Source organism: Physcomitrium patens, chromosome 9 (genome assembly GCF_059467195.1).
Source record: "Physcomitrium patens ecotype Gransden chromosome 9, ASM5946719v1, whole genome shotgun sequence".
In the NCBI taxonomy this organism is placed as follows: Eukaryota; Viridiplantae; Streptophyta; class Bryopsida; order Funariales; family Funariaceae; genus Physcomitrium; species Physcomitrium patens.
Window position 1 is genome coordinate 7408331 of NC_143418.1, and position 19073 is coordinate 7427403.

The window sequence follows — 19073 nt, forward strand, 5'->3', positions numbered from 1 at the left end:
CTTTCAAGTCAAGTCAAGTCAAGGAATCTGACAACCCCACCCAAGTCTAGAAACCATACAAAAACACAGTTGGGATAGATAGACACTACTTCCGAAATTTCCAAGCTGTAATGAATTTTACGCAGTGGAGGGTGATGAGTAAGTTTTTTTCTGGATAATTGTAAGGTTTGGTGGAGCACTAAGAGGCTGCGCTTTGTGGGTGTCATTCCTTGTGCTCCATTTAGGAGAATGAGATCGAGCGCATCACAGTAATCTCCACAATGACTTGTGGTAGATTCTTGTACACCACCATATCATGGTTTGTAGTTGAGGCTTTCTTCTGGTGAAAGATAGGATTAGCACTATTAACCGACGGTTTGATGGAAGCGATGTCGATCACAATAGAAATCTGCTCATGGCACCGGCCACCCTGCACCAGGAAGTTATGTTTCTTTTGTCTCAATCAGGAACGGAGATGAAGTTTCGAAGGGGATGGTGACGATTACACCGAGATATAGTGCCTGGAATTACGAACAAACACGTGGAAACGCGGCCAATGATTGAAGGTCGAGATGTTGTTTGCTGCAAACGCGGTTGATTCGGTGACAGAAAGCCGAAGAAGAGCAATGGAAGAGTGACAGAGATGGAATGAGACCCCTGGTTACATCTTCGGAATGAGGAGTAGACACTCAGAGGAATGGTGTTGCCTGGTGGAGCATGGTGAGCACGGTTTAATCCTTCGCTGGTTTCTTTTCGATCTGCTTTTGAAATTCGCTCTTTATCTGGAACCATCTCATCTGTTGCCAACGCTTGACACGTTGGCATTGCAAAGTGGTCGGTTGTCTGTGCTTTTTTCGTGCACCGCAGTAGGGTGATTCCGAACAATTTCAGAACTATCTCACAGGTGCAGGTTTCTGTTCTCTACTTAAGACTGTTTTCTGAGCTGTAGTAGAATATCACAATTCAAGTGAAGTTTAGAGTAAACTTGCGGGAGTGTTTTTGAGTTGGTGCAATTTTTGTGTTTTGCTAGTGAGTCCTTTTTGGTTGTGAAGTTTAGAGCTGAAGAGATGGCTTCTTCGGAGGATAGTACAAGGACCGTGCTGGTCACGGGAGCTGGAGGCAGGACGGGAGCGATTGTCTTCGATAAGCTGAAGAAGACTGAGAAGTTTGTGGTCCGTGGTTTGGTGCGGACGGAGGAAGCCAAGGCAAAGTTGGGAGGGAAAGGTGTTTTCATTGGTGATGTCACAAAGGCCGATACCTTGAGCGCTGCATTTGAAGGCATCGATGCTTTGATTATTACAACGAGCGCGGTGCCGAAGATGAAACCCGGATTCGATCCCTCCAAGGGTGCTCCCCCGGAGTTTTACTTCGAAGAGAACGGATACCCCGAACAAGTCGATTGGATTGGACAGAAGAATCAGATCGATGCTGCTAAGGCTGCAGGGTGCAAGCACATCGTCTTGGTTGGATCCATGGGAGGCCAGAACCCTAACCACATGCTGAATTCTCTCGGAAACGGGAAGATTCTCATCTGGAAGAGGAAGGCGGAGGAGTACCTGTCCCAATCCGGCGTCCCTTACACGATCATCCGAGCTGGTGGATTGCAAGACAAGGACGGCGGCATCCGCGAACTCATCGTCTCCAAAGACGACGAGCTCATGAACACCGACACAAAATCCATCACCCGAAGCGATGTCGCTGAGATGTGCATCCAGTCTTTGTTGACCGATCTGTCGAAGAACAAGGCTTTCGATCTGGCCTCCAAACCTGAGGGCCAAGGGACCCCCACCACCGACTTCAAGTCCCTCTTCGCCACCATCACCACCCCATTCTGAGCTGCTGCTCAGATGTTGTGCGTTTTCAACCACCGCAACACATCCACATGATGCGTGTAACTTAAAGTGCAGCCTATGATTATATATATTTCCATTGCATCCATTGCAATTCTAGTGCCCATTATTTGCTTCCAATGTTCTGATCACCACCATCTGAATTGAGTTTTGATCGATACGAAACACCGAAGTTGTTCAGTTTCCTGTATTTTGCACCAGTTTCTGGCTTAATGGTGGGATAGATTCCACTGGCAATGCAACCACGAATCACATGTCCATCTTCAGTTTGAAGCCAACCGATCAATCTCGAAGCTTTTTTCTGCATTAGAATGGGTGCTCATCTGCGCAACCCTGTCGATGTTTGATGCTTCCTCATTCTGTAGCAAAATATTATATTGGAGTAGTCTGGTTCAGTTCAACTCTTAACATGAACGGGTGTGTCTTTTCTTGTGATATAAAATATAATTATTTTTCCTCTTGAGTTTGTATGCTGTGTACTGTTTTTAATATTATTATTATTATTATTAAATCTAAGAGAGTGTACATTCCAACTTCTAATATGGCGTTAAAAAGAGATGTTTTAATTTAGCAAATTTCAGTTGTGGCCGAATTCAACTGAATTCTGCATATTTCCTTGAGATAACTGGTTGCTTGTGACATTAGTGTATTGTTTTTGAGAATCAAGTTGTGGGTGAAGGTAAAGGTCATCAAATTTGACACAAATATTTCAAAATTTGACTATTATCTCAAATTGACTGCAAAATTAGTTTTCATTCTTTTTCATTTTCCTTTTTTCATTTTTTTGCGTATTTGTAGAAGTCATTCTGTTTATAGGTATTTAGATGAAGTAAAACAAAAATGTCATTTATTTATGGATTTTTTTAAAGATAATATTTTATTATTTCTTTCAATAATGTTAAATTCATCAATATATATATTTATATCTTTTACCTTTTGTCCTTGAAATTTCACACAAAAAATATTTTGAAAATTTTTTTTACAAAAAAATATGATCAAAAAATATAATTCAGTATAAAATCAAAAAACTTATATATTATAATGGTAAATTCAATTACTTTTAATGTTATATAATAGTTTTAGTATGTATGAACGGTTATACATACATACATACATACATATCGTCAAATATATTTTAATGAAGTTGAAAAAATAAAAAATAAATAGAAGAAAGTGATATTCAATAATTTTTGAAAAATTTTCAATAACCAGTTACAATTTTGCAAATTATTTTTAAATTATTTTTTAGTAGAGCCAGCACATCAAAAATTACATTATTATCATCATCACAATCATCAATATTTTAAACAACCATTTTGAAAAGAAAAAATAATATTTATCTAGAATGAAACCAACACTTGGGTTCAAAAACAAGCGACGAGCACCAAATCACAACTATCCCACATAATACATTCAAAGCAAATGGGCTCAGTTCGCACCCCCAGGGCTAAATACGTACGGGATACTAATTCCATACACATACAGTACGAAATCGTACGAGTACGCCCAGCGCCGTATGGCAGAGCGGAGGAAGGGAGGGAGGCGGTGGGAAGGTGCGGCGGGGGGAGGGTGTCGGTGGTGGTGGTGGAGAGTGGTGATCGAGGGGTGGCGATGGGAGCTTCACGCGCGTTGGTTTCCATCCATCGTTTTAATTGGAAGGGTGCCCTTTCACTTGTTTACTTTCCCCTCTCCTACATTCGACGCCCGAATTGTAACCTTTGCAGTGTTCGAACTGAGCTGAGTGGCAGCAGAGCCGAACCGAACTGTGAAGCGGAAGATTATTGAGGCTACGGGGAGAATAGACTCACAAGTCTTCATTGCAGACAGAAGGGTTTGGAGATTAGGCGGTAGGTGGCCGGTGCTCGCCCTGGGTTTGACAGGATGTGAGTCTGCGGGGTGAGAGCGTGAGCTGTCGTTCGCACTGGTTTGTTGGGTTTGGTTGGGTTTGGTTGGGTTGAATTTTTATGACGTGTGGTGAAATTCGTTCGGCTGGGTTCTCACTGACGGGTGAGGTATTGGGTTTATTGAATATATCGGAGACAATCGTTGCATGCATTGGGTGTGACTCGAGAAGTCTTGTTAGTAGCTGTCAATGATGGCTGTAGCGCGTCTGAGAATTTGGATTTTTCGGAGGGAATTCGGAGGTACGTAGTGTAGAGTGGTCGTGTTGACGGGGAATGACATTCATTCATCGGCGTAGCTTGCGAAAGCACAATTATGTACTTCAGTTGAAATTTACGTACATGCAGATTGTGAAAACTCGACAGGAAAAAGAAATAGGGCAAGAAGGGACGTTATTTGGTAGTGGAGTTGGTTATTCTGTTATGTTTTTATCAATTTCTATCACCTTTCGAAACCCTGAGATCTACTTTCTCGAGAGATTCTGGAACCATGCTGCCCCCCAGGCCTTGGTTGATTGGTGATTTGAAATCTCCAAGTTTAGGACATTAGCCTGATTTGTATCAACGTTCTGATTCAGTGACTTCGTTTGACAGGGTTGGTGATGTAAACGGATGAGCTCTTTGAAACTGAATTGACGCCAGGCGATATGAGCGGCGAGAGCAGTGTGGTAGATGGCGAGCAAGATTCATCCTCCCATGGCACCAGGTCAAACCTTCCTCAAGCACTGTGGAGAAAATCGATGGCTCCAGTGAAATCTTTGAAACGGGTGAACTTGGCAAATGCAGCAGGACAGTTTCTTGTATTTGGAGCTAAGGTGGCAGCGTTGGAGGCAGTCCGAAAAATATCGCTAGCACGATGTCGACCTCTTTGGTGGGGTTTGCAAGGCCTTTTCACCATCCAAGCTCCACCGTTCAACTGGCTGCAACGCTGGTCTCCTTTTCAACAAATTGCTCACGCTACTCATGTAATCCTACTTGAGCTCTCAGTGGTGTCTTTATTTGTCTCCAGCTATCGCATCACAATCTCCTCCATCCATGTTTTTTCGAAATGTGTTTTTGTAAATATCTCTCGGATATGGATTCTAGAAAGGATTTGCTGCGTAGTTGCAGCTACCGTAGGAGGTGGCAATTCCGTGGCATTATAGTTCATGCGGAGAGAAGAATTGAGTATGTGAGACGAACAAACCAGTTTCTCAGTTTTGTTCGTTCTAGAGTTCTGAGCAGACCTTAAATTGCTTGGCAGAGCTTCTCGAAGCCCCTTGTATTTTTGTCAATTGCGACTGCTGTAACAAGCGCCATTGAGGAGATACAAAATGCAACGGACGACACAATACTCACTCGTCTTGCCCCATTGGATGATTCTACTAATCGTGACACCGATCACGACCACTCTGACAGTGAAGATAGTGAGGATGCGATTGCGCCAAGAGACCGAAGAGCCCTAACCTTTCATCTTCTCAAAGAAGAGTTGGAGGATAAATGTATCACCCTGCCTGAAAGGTAAATATCAATCAGAGCTTGATACACTTTCAACAAGGTGCCGATACTGAATGATAGTCAAAGCTTAGGACTTGAACATCTAGATTTCAGAAAATGTATTTCGTACTCTGTGATTGTTAAAGGCATTGTCATAATATTTCCTTCTGGGAATCTCTTGCTTTTTGTGGGTTGTCGTTTTTTAGTGTTCCATGGCAAGATATAAGAAGGTGCTTGAAGGTGGGTTTGCTTGGACGGACTGCAGGATGGATGATGAGGAGCTGGAAAGGTTTCTCATAGCTGTCAATGGTGATGTTTCCAATTTCATCGCCAGGGTTAAGAAAACAGTTCAATGGCGAGAAAGACATCACATCTTCACTGCAGCGGAATTGAAACGATGGGAGCACCTTGTTTATTGGCACGGATTTGACGTTCAACGCAGGCCTGCACTTATCATTCGGCTGGGCCTTGCTTTTGCCACTTTAGATCCTGCTGACCATCCAGGCTTTGCTCAAGCTGTTGGTATGTGCAGATGTCTTGTACTTAGTTGATGCGCCTCTAATTTACAGGATTTGGAATCGTGAGAAATAAATTCTAGTCTCGTTTGTGCGTATTTGAATCAATTAGATCCAGATTGTCACTACCTGGTTTCGCACTTGCTCAAAATCTCCTCTCGGTGAAGCTTTGTTGAGGCATTGGGGCTGCAGTGTCACAGGTGGAGGCTGGAGTCTTGAAATTGGTGGTGGACAAGGACGACCCAACCATTACGGTAATAATGGATTGCGAATGTGAAAATACTCTACGTTTTCCCATGGAGAGATTAAAATCTCGAATTCGTTTACTTCAGGATCATTACCCATGCCGATTGGCAACTCTTCTGGTGGTTAACCTTCCACCTGAAATGCGCGGATTCGCTCAGGAAGTCTTCCAGGTATTGCTGTTTGAATTGTTTCGCGATTACTTTATCTTGCGAGTTTAGGAGATAAGTTGAGTTTCAGTGATCTTTCATAAAATTTATCTTTCTTGTTATACTGCAATATGTCGAGAAATGGTTGAAGTGCCAACGTAGCGGTGCATTGATGTCAAGCGTTTGCTGTTGGAACAGATTCAGAATCCTGTGACTCAGACGAAGGTGCACTTGAATGGGTATCGCCGATACATGGGGCTTATAGCTCAGCATCTTGGAGCAAGTGAAAATGTTCCTCCATTTCTTGGTGGCACATGCAAATGTCAAATCTGTAGTAACAAAGTGCTCTCAGATGAGGATCAACGCATAATTTTGAAAAGACAAGCTGAAGCCAGGCAGTGGGAGCTGGAAGATGCGAACAGAGCAAGGGAACTTGATTTGTGCAGGGATATTTCGTCGAGTGAGCAGCCCTATATGAGTACGTTGCGGCTTTTAATTTTAGCTTTTTGCATTTCTTGGTTAATGTTGCGGTGGTTGCAGAGCTTACTCCTCTTAAATCTTCAATCCACTGGGTTAATTTGAGAGTTTTTCCTCTTTGGTCTTCACAAAAATTCCAAATTCGAACCCTAACTTTTGGAATCATTTTTAGAGAAATAATTTTGTTAGTGATGTAGGAATGGACACTTCGAAATGCTGACATGTGGCTATATTGAATAGCTTAATGGAAACCTGTTTGTCACAGGAAACTTTTTGATTGTCACTTTTACTTTGTGAATCTACTAACACAAGAGAAAGTTAGTTTCAGGTTTGGTTTACGCTGGTGGTCGTAGGTAATTAACGTCGTTTACACTTCATGAGACTTCATTAAGCAGGGGTAAGGTCGGGGCACAGGTTGAGCATGAGCTCAGGAATGATGACCATTAATCAATGGGTGGTTGCCGACATCGAGAATTACACACGGTCCCGAGCTGAAGTTGAACCTCGAGACGAGAACTTCTCTCCAAGGGATTTTCTTCACAATCAGTCTGATTGTCCACTCTCCCAGAAAGCTGATGGGCCTTTGATCATTGTTTACCTTCATCCTGTCTATAATTTTTGCATTAGCGGCAGTTACATCAATACGAGTGAAAAATGTTGCATTCAAGCATTTTCATTTCATACGCTTAGATGTGAAGGTGTGCGTTGTCGTCAGGGCCTATTGTTGATTAATGATCTTTTCTTTTCTTTTCTTTTTCCAATTTCCAAAATTGCCCTTGACGACTTCCCTCAAAGATTCGAATTTCAGTGCAGTAATTGAACAGAGCCTCGTGTCCATAGTGGAGTGTTGTCATGGAATCGGTATCTTCGGATCACTTACGATGGCGTACCAAGGCTCTGTATCAGGGTCCACATTCATGGATGTTCTTATTTTAATGCAGAAATAGTAAAAAACTAGGGAAGCGATCAATGTCTTGGTTTGGAACTGACCGACGTGTGTCGCAGATTGACGACCGAGTCGGTTCCTCAGTCGTACGAAACGAGTGTAGAACAAGGAATATGTATCTAATTTCTTATTTGCTGCAGAACCAAGGTACGTGTGTTACCTGTCATTGTTATTCTCAACATTGCTCTGTTACTTCACTGACAGCAATCCAGAATTGAAAATCACTTTTCACGAGAAAATTGGAGGTTTTAGCACAAAGTAGTCAGCATGAAAGCACCCTTGTGACTTGTTCCCATGGCCATCAACACTCAACTGGGAAAAATTTAGCCACAAGCAGTTCACGACCGATGACTTGGAGAGTGATAGAGTTAATTAGTCTTTATTTATTTGTTTGTCTATTTTCGTTCTCCCCGACTTGGATACATATTATATTTTACTTAATTTATGATGGAACGCACCTTAAAGCATGTGTTCTTTTTTGGAATGTTGAAAATGTGCATGGTTGATGGTTTTCATTTTTATTTTTTCATAAAAAGTTTTTTTGCTTAGAGCTGTAATCTTTTTATATTTCATAAATCGATTTCTTCATCATTTTTAATTTACCGCTTTATTCAACTATTAAAATCACTACACAACAACGTGTTTTAGTACAATTTGAATGTAGTATTGCCCTTCACCCCTTGAAGGCCGTCAAGTTTCAATTCATCCTTGATTAAATTAGCTTGTAGGTGTTGTAAATTTTCATTTCCTAAATGTTTGTTTGAAGGTAACCTTCTAGCAACATCCTCAAAAATCTCTTTCAATAAGTGTCCCAACCTTAGCTTGTCCTTTGTAATTTGTAATCTTATCATTTGTTTCATGGGATGTAAACCTACAATGTGTTTTTACATGTAAACTTATTTGGTTCTAGTCTTGATTGTTTTTTACAAAAATACTTTACATTGTAAGTGAATAGAAACAATAGTACTAGTAACTACATTTGCTGCATTAAAGTACATTATTTTCAATATTGCCACATTTTTAAATAGGTTTTGCTATTAGGTGAAATTATTGGATAAACATAGGTTTATATGAATGTTCCAATTTTTAAGTCAAGTTTTGCAACCAATTCTACATTTTAAATCATATGTTGATAATTAAAGTACAATTTGAATACATCTACGACTTTAGAATCAACACAGAATATGGAATAAAAGAAAGGAAAAAACATTAATAAAAAAAATTAGTATCTCTTTCTGTGGTGACAGATTGTGGCATGTGATGTAAATGTATGTTGCAATTACACTGAACATTCTTACGTAAAATTCATTCCACAATATCAAAACAATATGATAAAATTTTATCAAATTGTCCTATATGACATCTTTAATAATTAATACCCTTTACTTAATCTTTTCATTATATGTATCTTCATATCATTTTAGAAAAAATGGAATTCTGAGCTAGATATTGCATTTTATAACTATTTTATGCTTATATCTCATTTAAATTATACATAAATATAATACATTACAAAGCTATAGCATGTTAAAAATAATCAAAGAATATATCAAAAAAAAATTGCATAAGGAAACACTCTAACATTCACGATAATATGCACAATAATAATAATAATAATAATAATGTTTAAAAATTTTGTATACATCAACAGTAATTTTCTATTATTATATTATCATCATCATAACAAAATATAACGTATTTTAATTTCTTTAAAGATCAAATGGTTTCAGAGGCTTTTAATTGTAAATTACTCATTATATTGAAGAATTTGAAGACCATTCTAAACTTTTTGTAGTTTTATCTATTTTACCCAATACACAACCTCTCTCTCTCTCTCTCGATATATATATATATATATATATACATACATATACAAATTCATACACATAAAAATAACTTATTTCATTTTTATGTATTCTTCATATGCCTTGTGAATTTTAAAAAAATTGCAATCCATTTCAATGTAACTCATGTACAGTTTTTTGTAGTTCTTTTTCTTTTTTTCTTTTTTCAGAACTAAAAACCTTCATATTTGATACAAATGAATTATTTTGCAAACTTACTGAAAAAGTATAAGTTTATTTTTTTCGTGTATTTATTTAGAAATAACTTCACATGTGCTTTGTACTTGAGGGCTTTGATTAAAAAAAATGATTTTGAATAATACATCAGACAAGATTTCAAATTTTAGTTCTTAAAGTTTTTCCTACAGATTAAAATGTAAGTTATATTCAATGCTAAGTAAGTTTCGTTTTCTTTGATTGATCTATATATTTCACACTGTTGCTTTATTCTTTCCATCTTGAAAACTTCTAATTAATGAAGTCGTCACTTGCCACCAATTAATGAAGCAATGCTGCATCATTTTACACAATGACTTGATGCTATGTATTTTATTTTATTGATTAACATAATTGATAGGTTGTCAATAAAATCTAAAATTAGTTTTCAATGCAGTATTGTTATAATTACGTTTTTTTCAATTCTGATATGATACTTAAAGTGCTTTTTTCACAACACAAGATTCTTTTAACTGCTATCCAATGAATTCATATCTCTAACTATCTATATTTTGATTCACCACAATCACAAACTAGTTAATATGAAGTTGTGTGCCTATCATCATCAACATATCCAATTCAATTGTCACCTCGCATGACATATCTTTTAAAAATTTGTATCTTCTTGTTGTCCTCTTTGTGTAAATAATTTAACTTCTTATGATATAAATTTGATGAAATACTTAGAGCCTTCCATCCATTCATACTACAATGGTTTAGGGTTTTCTTTTCAATACATCCATTGGTTGATATGATGATGCAACAATATCTATCTTTCAAAAGATTTATGGGTCATCTACATAAACAATCACCATTTGTGTGTTTATTTAATATATAGTAATTTACATGCTATAATCTAAATCTTCATAAAAATAATTGAAAACAAAACTAAGTCAATTTTTTGATGCCATGTTCTTAAAGAGTATTCCGTTGGTTCAATCATTTATTACCTTTTGCACTAGACTTTTTGGATGGTCCAAGTTATCATTTCAAAATTATGATTTTAGCATATTTGTGGTGGAGTTTTTAAAGAAAATGTGGTTTAAATTCCAATATGAAATGGTGGTGAACTTAGAACCTATTTGGAGTCAATTCTAAACAAATAGAAACAATTGCAAGCGTCATTAAGCTACAAATGTTGGCTTGTAATGTACCTCATTATTGAGCATGTTTTCATTTCATTTCAAACATCCATTTGCTTCTGCAACAAAATATATATATATATATATATATACCTATATACTGCTCATAAGTTTTTTGCAACAGCTCTCAATTATATGCATTGTTCTCCTTTACTTCTATATATATATATATATATATACATACATATACACAAAATGTATATGTTTGTAGATGTGCATATATACATATATATATATATATATTCTCAATATTGTAATAAGGTTTGTGCATCCATTTGTAGGAGTTCACCTTAAACTTTTATTTTTTATTTTTTATCACAAGATTTTTTCAAGGGTATGCTACTAGTTGTTGACTGTAGTAGAAGTATTGGGATTATGCTCTGACACCAAATTATTAACTCAATTTATATTCAGCCTGTCTCCTGGCAAAAATATATATATTAGAAATTTAAGGGGCAAGCAACAGTGAACATGTACACCACATTGGGTTTTCAAGCTTTAAACAACAGAACAGCCCACATGCTCAAACTTCGATCACTTACCATAGAAAAGAAAAGGAAAAGAAAGATACCAAATGAGCATCCAGAACACAGATTGATACTGAATTTGCTTTCATTATATTAATTTCATATAAAAGTTGTTTGCAGGGCACTATTACCCTCCGAGGCTTTAAATATAAATAAATTTTAGATACTTGGTTCACTTCATACACAAAGGCTGTTTAAGGGATGTGCAGCCCAAGTAGTTGAAAGTTGAAAAAGTCCAAGAGAAGAAATGAGAGGTCACCCATGTTCCCATGTTCCCCATCACGATCTACTGCTTGTGCAAGACAAGCAGCTTCTACTATCACACACAAATACAGCAGAATAAAAACTTCAACCAGCACAACCATAAAATAAAATAAAATAAAATAACTGCCAAAAGCAATTCCGTATTCACACACTGTCAATAAGAAATGAGATCTCTCTCTCTCTCTCTCTCTCGCTATATATATATATATATATATAAAAATATATAATTCTGATATGATATAAGTTAATCCAAGCTGAAGCAGCAGATTATTGATGGCTTGAGGGAGTGCTACAGCTACTACAACCTTTACCCGGGACTGTTTGCTTAATGCCCGGGACTGTTTGCTGAATGCCCCTCTATGACAGTGTTGTTGCTTTGCATCCTTCAATAGCCTCTCTCCACTTAGACTGCTGCTCTAGAGTTCATAATTTGATGAAAATGAAAAAAACAAAACAAAACAAAAACTAAATCTAAAGAGTGAAGGAGCTTCAGAAGGGGGTACAACAACAGTAAGGGAGCCATGTCTCATGGGCTTCTCATGACGACGGCGATGACGACATGTCGAAGAGGAGAGAAGGAGGAGGACCTCTCCTCTCCCAACCACGCCACTCCCTCGTTCACTCGTTCATGCCCTATATATTACTCCTCATGCTCACGTTCTCATGTGAATCAGAGAGTGCGTGAGTGAGTGAGTGAGTGAGTCTATTGTGAGTGAGTGAGAGTGAAGTGAAGTGACTGAAGGGAGTGCTCCCACAATATTTATATATATATTTAGCTTTCTGTGTGAGTGGATGGATGGCTGGGTTTTTATTATTAGTGTGAATTTGTTTAGCCCAACTTCATCACAGTGGCTGCAGTCTGTGATTGTTGAAAGTCTCGGAGTATGAAGCCTTTCTCGTGGGTCTAGTGAAAAGAAAAAGGGGTGTGTCTCGAGTGTGTCGTGTCGCTTTTGGGTTTTGTCGCTGCATGTTGTTGTTACTGCTGCGGAGTTGGAGGCATTGTTTAGGGTCTGACCCCTTTCGGACTTGTTTCGTGTGACGCCCGCTCGTGGGATCCTCCTCCTGGGTGCGTGTGTGGATGTCTATGCGGCGAGAGTGTCTGCTTTTGTGTTGAAAAAGTGTGAATTGGGGCGGGGTGTGCGACGAGGAGTTGGGGCGTTGTAGAGCTAAGTGGAAGTGGAAGAAAGGGGAGGGGGGTGGAACGTAGGTTGATTGATAGAATATCTTTTGAACGTCTTCGGAAGGTGGACGGTTTGGGAAGTCTTGAAAGATGATGTTACAGAAGATGGCGTCGATTGACGCCCAGATGCGGCTGCTCGTGCCAAAACGAGTGTCTGAAGACGACAAACTAATCGAGTACGATGCGCTTCTGCTCGATCGGTTCCTTGACATCCTCGAGGAGCTTCACGGGAAAGAGCTGAAGGATAAGGTGAGCATTCGTAATTTATGTCCACCTTGCCCGATTGCTCCATTAGCAATGCGATTTCGTTTGTGAGGTTCCAAAGTGCATAAGCAGGCACGCTGCAGATCATCAGCTTTTCCACGAATCATGTGGACGTAGTCTAAACCGTGTTTTCTTTTGCTGGTTTACTGAGCCTCTGTTAGATCCGTGAAGGATTGGGTGTGGGTTTTGTAACTTGAAAGACTTGCGAGGTCATCGGTGTGGGAGAGGGAATGCAGTCGAGGTAGCTGGATCCTGTTAGTGCTCCTCCTTGATTCTGTAAACAAGATTCTTTTGTGGGTTCATGTGGGCTGCGATCGTGAGATGCACCCGAAGGTCAGTAACTCGGTCCTCACTGTGTGCTCACCCTCACTGCAGGTCCAGGATTTGTACGAGTTGTCCGGGTTGTACTCCAAGACGGATGGTGCAGGGGACGTACAGAAGCTCCAGCAGCTTGCAGACGTGCTGAATAACCTAGACCCTGGAGATGACATTGTTGTAGCAAGTTCATTTTCACACATGCTTAATCTCGGAAATTTAGCCGAAGAGGTTCAAATTGCTCTGCGACGACGTGTTTCGAATGCTAAGAAAGGTGACATCGGAGATGAAAACAGCGCCTTGACAGAGTCGGATATGGAGGAGACATTGCATCGCCTTGTAAAACAACTTAAAAAATCACCCCAGGAACTTTTCGAGGCACTGAAGGAGCAGACTGTGGATCTTGTTTTCACAGCACATCCCACTCAAGCTGTTCGCCGGTCTCTTCTTCAGAAGCATTCTCGGTACGATTTTCGAGTTCTGCATGCAGTGAATTTTGTTGTGCAGCTTTTGGTGGTAACCCTGGGGGCCATGTCTAGGTGCATATCGTCTCATTTCTCTTAAATGGTGCTAGACATAGTGGTCGATGAGCTTGTAAGTGTGAACATGGAGTCTGTTTTCACAGGTGCATACCTCTATGCATGATTGCCAGTTACTCAGTAATGCTTCTAAGTTCTTGATTTTTGCAGAATTCGAAACTGCCTGTCACAAATGTATCAGAAGGACATTACAGCAGACGAGAAAAAGGAGTGGGACGAAGCTCTACAACGAGAGGTGTGCTAAAAACAGCCTTCGTTGACTTGGTAGTCATTGCAAGTCTCTTGGTTTGAAGTGGCGAAGTTACTAACAGTCATTGTCTTGGACAGATTCAAGCTGCCTTCCGCACTGACGAGATTAGGCGATCACAACCCACACCCCAGGATGAGATGCGTGCTGGCATGAGTTATTTTCACGAAACTATATGGAACGGTCTTCCCAAGTTCTTGCGTCGTGTTGACACCGCATTGAAGTCGATTGGGGTGAAGGAGCGTCTTCCACACAATGTCAAACTCATTCATTTTTCATCTTGGATGGGTGGTGATCGTGACGGTAAGTCTTGTCCCTTGCACCGGACAAGGATTTTGGTGCGCTATTAGTATGTGTAATACTCGAGTTTAAGAAGAGCATCTTTTGATTGCTCATGTTTTACAATCTATTCCCAAATCTATGATGTAGGATGGCGACGCGACATATGTAGTCTTACCATATGGTTGACACTACATCGAGGATAAGTTTGACGTTTCCTTTGGTCAGTGGTGTCTCTTGAACGCGGATCTTTACACATGATTGAGAGCTCCCGCTCCGGTCGATTTTCTGACATATATTCAGTAGATTGATATCAAGTAAGTTGTGAAGATAGTTCAAGGGTGTGTGTGTTTAGATAGGTGCTGTAGTAACGCCTCTAAACCACCACATATGTTGGAATCGACCTTTTGGAATGTCCTATTTGTGGAAACATATTCATCGCTGTAAGTTGTGGTGGGACCATGTCGGTCCAGAAACTGGAGATATGCATGCTAATATGTTTTTGATTCTCCTATCCTTATTCTAGATGGATCTGCTTCGTAGTCCTTCAGATGCTTGAAAAATTGGATATTCCATTTACTTTTGAAGTTTACTCTTTGAATCAGGCAACCCACGCGTGACGCCGGAGGTCACTAGAGATGTGTGTTTGTTGGCCCGACTGATGGCAGCTAACCTTTATTTCGCCCAGATTGAAGATCTCATGTTTGAGGTTTGGAACTTTCTACTGCCGGGATCTTCATGTGCGATTTCATTTCATTCACTTTTGAGGCAATGTTCCGAAGGAAATGTGTCACATAGCGGAAAACCCTCACATGAATTAATTCCCCGATCTGAATGAAAGTCGAATTTTGATGAATTTTATCAACATATCACGTATTCTACGTTTAGGTTGAACGACTGAACTTGTGAATTTAACTGTGTTCTTTTTCCAGCTGTCAATGTGGCGGTGTAGTGATGAGCTCAGAGAAAGGGTGTCGAAGATCGAATCCCTGCATCGCAAGGAAGCAAAGCACTACATTGGTAACCCTCTCATCTGAAAATTACTCTTGCGAATTGTTTCAGTAATATGAGTTGCTGGGGCAGTGTTGAGCTCAAACTCTATTACGACTCAGGCATTGGGTTTGATGTGAATCAGAATTCTGGAAGCATATTCCTCCCAATGAGCCATTCCGTGTGTTACTGGGTGACATGCGTGACAAGTTATACAGCACGCGTGAACGCATGCGGCAATTGTTGCAGATGAATGGGAAGAGTGACATTCCTGTAGAAGAAACTTACACAGATGCCTCACAGGTAACTGGAAACACTTTTTGAGAAGCTTTCATGGAAATAGTTCGATCGAACTTCAAAGTGTATTGAGAAATTTCTTGTAATTCATGGGGCACAAAAATTTGCTTAAGTTGGCTGTCAGTTGGAACATACTTTTACTTTTCTTCGCCCTCATATTACAGATTTTGGAGCCATTGGAGCTTTGTCACAGGTCGCTTTGTGAGACTGGAGACAAGCCCATTGCAGATGGAAGTCTTTTGGATTTCATGCGTCAGGTATCATGTTTTGGTTTGAGCCTGGTGAGGCTAGACATTCGGCAGGAATCTGATCGTCACACTGACGCCATCGATGCCATCACCAATTACCTTGGTATTGGCTCGTACCGCAATTGGTCTGAAGAAGAACGTCAGGTATAATTCTCTTCTAAGGACATGTTATGTAGAGTAGGACTGAATGTCATGCAGAGTTTGGAGTGCGCTTGATACAGAGAATCATCAATGATTTCATTTGGTCTTGTGTTGATTCCTTACGAACCAGATGAGGATTTCTTAACCGCAACTTCGGTTCTAATATATTCTATTTTTAAAATATGGCTACTTGTTTGTCCTCTTTAAAGTGTCCAATGCCTGGTGAATTTACAGGAATGGCTTCTCTCAGAACTTCGTGGGAAGCGTCCTCTGTTTGGATCTGATTTACCAGTGACGGATGAAGTCAAGGACGTTTTGGACACTTTGAAAGTCGTCGCTGAGCTACCTCCAGATTGCTTTGGTGCTTATGTCATTTCCATGGCAACAGCTCCTTCAGATGTATTGGCGGTGGAGCTACTGCAGCGCGAAAGCCGAATTAAGCAGCCACTGCGAGTGGTGCCCTTGTTCGAGAAGCTCGCCGACTTAGAAGCAGCCCCCGCGGCCCTTTCACGACTCTTTTCCATTGACTGGTATCTGAACCACATCAATGGGAAGCAAGAGGTAAAGTTAAATAATCCTTGTGCGGCCTTTCATATTCAAAGATATTCACATTTCCTGATACAAATGAAATTTTTACTCAATCCAAAGCTCATTTCATTTTTGTTCCAGGTCATGATAGGATACTCGGATTCGGGAAAAGATGCAGGACGGCTGTCAGCAGCGTGGCAAATGTTTAAAGCGCAGGAGGACTTGGTGAAAGTTGCTAAGCAGTATGACGTTCGTCTCACCATGTTCCATGGACGAGGGGGCACGGTAGGTAGGGGTGGAGGCCCAACACATCTTGCCATTTTATCACAGCCCCCGGACACAATTAACGGATCGCTGCGAGTGACGATCCAAGGAGAAGTTATTGAACAATCTTTTGGAGAGGAGCACCTGTGTTTCAGAACATTGCAGCGCTTTACAGCAGCTACACTGGAACATGGAATGCACCCTCCAATCGCCCCAAAACCCGAATGGAGACAGCTCATGGATGTCATGGCAGTGGCATCCACAAACGAGTACCGCTCCATCGTATTTCAGAATCCAAGCTTTGTGGAATATTTCCGCGCGGTGAGTACGTGAGGGTGTGTAGTGTCTGCAGTATAACGAGTCTACAACTGACATTTCTCCGCTGCTATTTATCGACGTCCCTTTCGGATTCCCAACGTGTTTTTGGATGCAAATTATTGGGGCTAATAATTGTTTGGCTTGGGGGTTGAACAGGCGACACCAGAGCTCGAATACGGCCGCATGAACATTGGAAGTCGTCCCTCCAAACGCAAACCTAGCGGAGGCATCGAGTCTCTACGAGCCATTCCCTGGATTTTTGCATGGACGCAGACACGCTTCCATCTGCCTGTCTGGCTGGGCCTTGGATCAGCTCTGAGAGACGCACTCCGGACTGACCCCAGGAATATTGCTACTCTTCGTCGGATGTACAACCAGTGGCCGTTTTTCCGTGTAACTATCGATTTAGTCGAGATGGTGTTTGCAAAGGGTGATCCTCGTATAGCCGCCTTGTATGATGCTTTGCTTGTGTCAGATGAGCTGAAGCCTTTGGGAGAGGAACTGAGACGCAAGTACAGCGAGACGAGAGATCTCCTCCTGAAGGTAGAATTATTTCATTTGCAATGGATTTGTACCACTTTTTCAAACTTGGCTAGCTTTGAGAGCTATTCTTCGCTCAGTAGATTATGGACAATTTAGAGCTGACGTTGCAATCCTCAAAACGTAAATTGCGCAGATCACATTTCACGATGAGATCTTACAAGGAAACCCCTCGCTGAAACAACGTCTACGACTTCGAGAACCCTATATCACGGCTCTTAACGTGCAGCAGGCATTAGTGCTGAAGAAGATGCGTGATCAGAACTCTCAGTTCTGTTCACAACAAAACGGTAGCAAGGACCAATCCGACGTGCCGACAACACCCAGGCGTGCTGCAGAGCTGGTAAAACTGAACCCCACAACTGAATTCGCACCTGGGCTCGAGGATACTCTAATTCTCACCATGAAGGGTATCGCGGCCGGCATTCAAAATACAGGATAGAGGGTACTCATCACCTCTTTCAGTTCCTTACGGTTGACCTTTCATGCCTTATGTCGTGCATCTTCTATTGCTTTGTCCTCCCCCCCCCCCCCCCCCTCCCCCCCTGGAGTTAAAACAATAATCTGTGAACCCTGCCCGTGGTGCAGGTAGATGAGAAAGACCTCAACTTCCGCATCTGTAAGCTGAAATCAATACCGAGATCCATCAACGAGGTGTCGTCTTTGGGACATTGTTTTTATCACTCAAAAGTGCTCGAGGCTGCCAACCAATCGTCAATACGTATAAAGCTGCCATTTTTGCGCAATACCAACATCATATAGACTGATGGGTGTGGTGCAGGGGATGGAGACTGTTTTGGCTGGCCGGGTCTTCTTACCTATCCCTGTACCCAACACACAATCACAATATCTACTTAAACATGGCTGGTTTAGCTTGTGCACTGGTACATTATAAGTCGATGGTGGCTATGGCTTCCTCACTAGTGCCATATTCCTTCAAATGCACAGACAATGTGCACGGCGAAAGAATCTTCAGCAAAGCTGATCTACTAGGTCTAAATAATCTGCCACTATCCTCCTTCAACACACAGAGTTCTGATCTCGTACCTCGTTGTGGTTTTTGAATGAAAAGTTTGTGCTTGTTTCTCCATCATGCGTAATCAGAATATTTAGTGCTGGGTGTTAGATGTACTTTGTATAACCACTTCAGGTTTAAAAGTGCCTTCACCCAAACATACTTGGAAAAAGACATGTGAGTGTGAGTTAGTAGTGATCTTTAAACAAACGTCAATGGTGAGACACAAATCAGAAAACATATCTACACTATCTTTTACTTACTATTTTATGTGGACTTTAACTGGGTTTCTTTTCTTCTTTCTTTAGCCAGTTATAATTGACTAGTCGTATATCTCCTGAATTATTGGAAATGTGAAAATTCGACACATTTCACAAAA

General features: G+C 40.6%; 3 protein-coding genes across 10 annotated transcripts; all 3 read left to right on the forward strand.

Moving 5' to 3' along the window:
- Positions 1–100: 100 nt before the first annotated feature.
- LOC112286859 (uncharacterized protein At5g02240) lies at positions 101–2297 on the forward strand. 4 transcript variants are annotated; one of them, XM_090253067.1, is made up of 2 exons: positions 101–699; positions 1037–2297. In XM_090253067.1, the coding sequence occupies exon 2, from the start codon at positions 1047–1049 to the stop codon at positions 1812–1814; it is 768 nt and encodes a 255-aa protein (XP_090109193.1). In that variant the 5' UTR covers positions 101–699; positions 1037–1046; the 3' UTR covers positions 1815–2297. The 4 variants fall into 4 exon arrangements, with proteins under 4 accessions (XP_090109193.1, XP_073392508.1, XP_073392509.1 ...); XM_073536407.2 differs by having other exon boundaries at positions 225–699; positions 1010–2297; XM_073536408.2 differs by having other exon boundaries at positions 684–883; positions 1010–2297.
- A 1160-nt stretch (positions 2298–3457) lies between these two features.
- LOC112286858 (uncharacterized) lies at positions 3458–8020 on the forward strand. Of its 5 annotated transcripts, none has more exons than XM_024529186.3 (7): positions 3461–3676; positions 4325–4695; positions 4974–5230; positions 5472–5728; positions 5914–6137; positions 6312–6591; positions 7005–8020. In XM_024529186.3, the coding sequence occupies exons 2-7, from the start codon at positions 4378–4380 to the stop codon at positions 7007–7009; spliced, it is 1341 nt and encodes a 446-aa protein (XP_024384954.1). In that variant the 5' UTR covers positions 3461–3676; positions 4325–4377; the 3' UTR covers positions 7010–8020. The 5 variants fall into 5 exon arrangements, with proteins under 5 accessions (XP_024384951.1, XP_024384954.1, XP_090109192.1 ...); XM_090253066.1 differs by having other exon boundaries at positions 3508–3676; positions 5541–5728; XM_024529183.3 differs by having other exon boundaries at positions 3458–3676; positions 6312–7271.
- A 4131-nt stretch (positions 8021–12151) lies between these two features.
- LOC112286857 (phosphoenolpyruvate carboxylase 2) lies at positions 12152–18769 on the forward strand. Its single transcript, XM_024529181.3, has 13 exons — positions 12152–12958; positions 13349–13752; positions 13978–14062; positions 14155–14377; positions 14959–15062; positions 15286–15373; positions 15489–15646; positions 15805–16032; positions 16264–16590; positions 16699–17142; positions 17296–17682; positions 17816–18124; positions 18268–18769. Exons 1-12 carry the CDS (start codon positions 12800–12802, stop codon positions 18119–18121), a joined length of 2913 nt encoding a protein of 970 aa, XP_024384949.1. The 5' UTR covers positions 12152–12799; the 3' UTR covers positions 18122–18124; positions 18268–18769.
- The last annotated feature ends 304 nt before the right edge of the window (positions 18770–19073 follow it).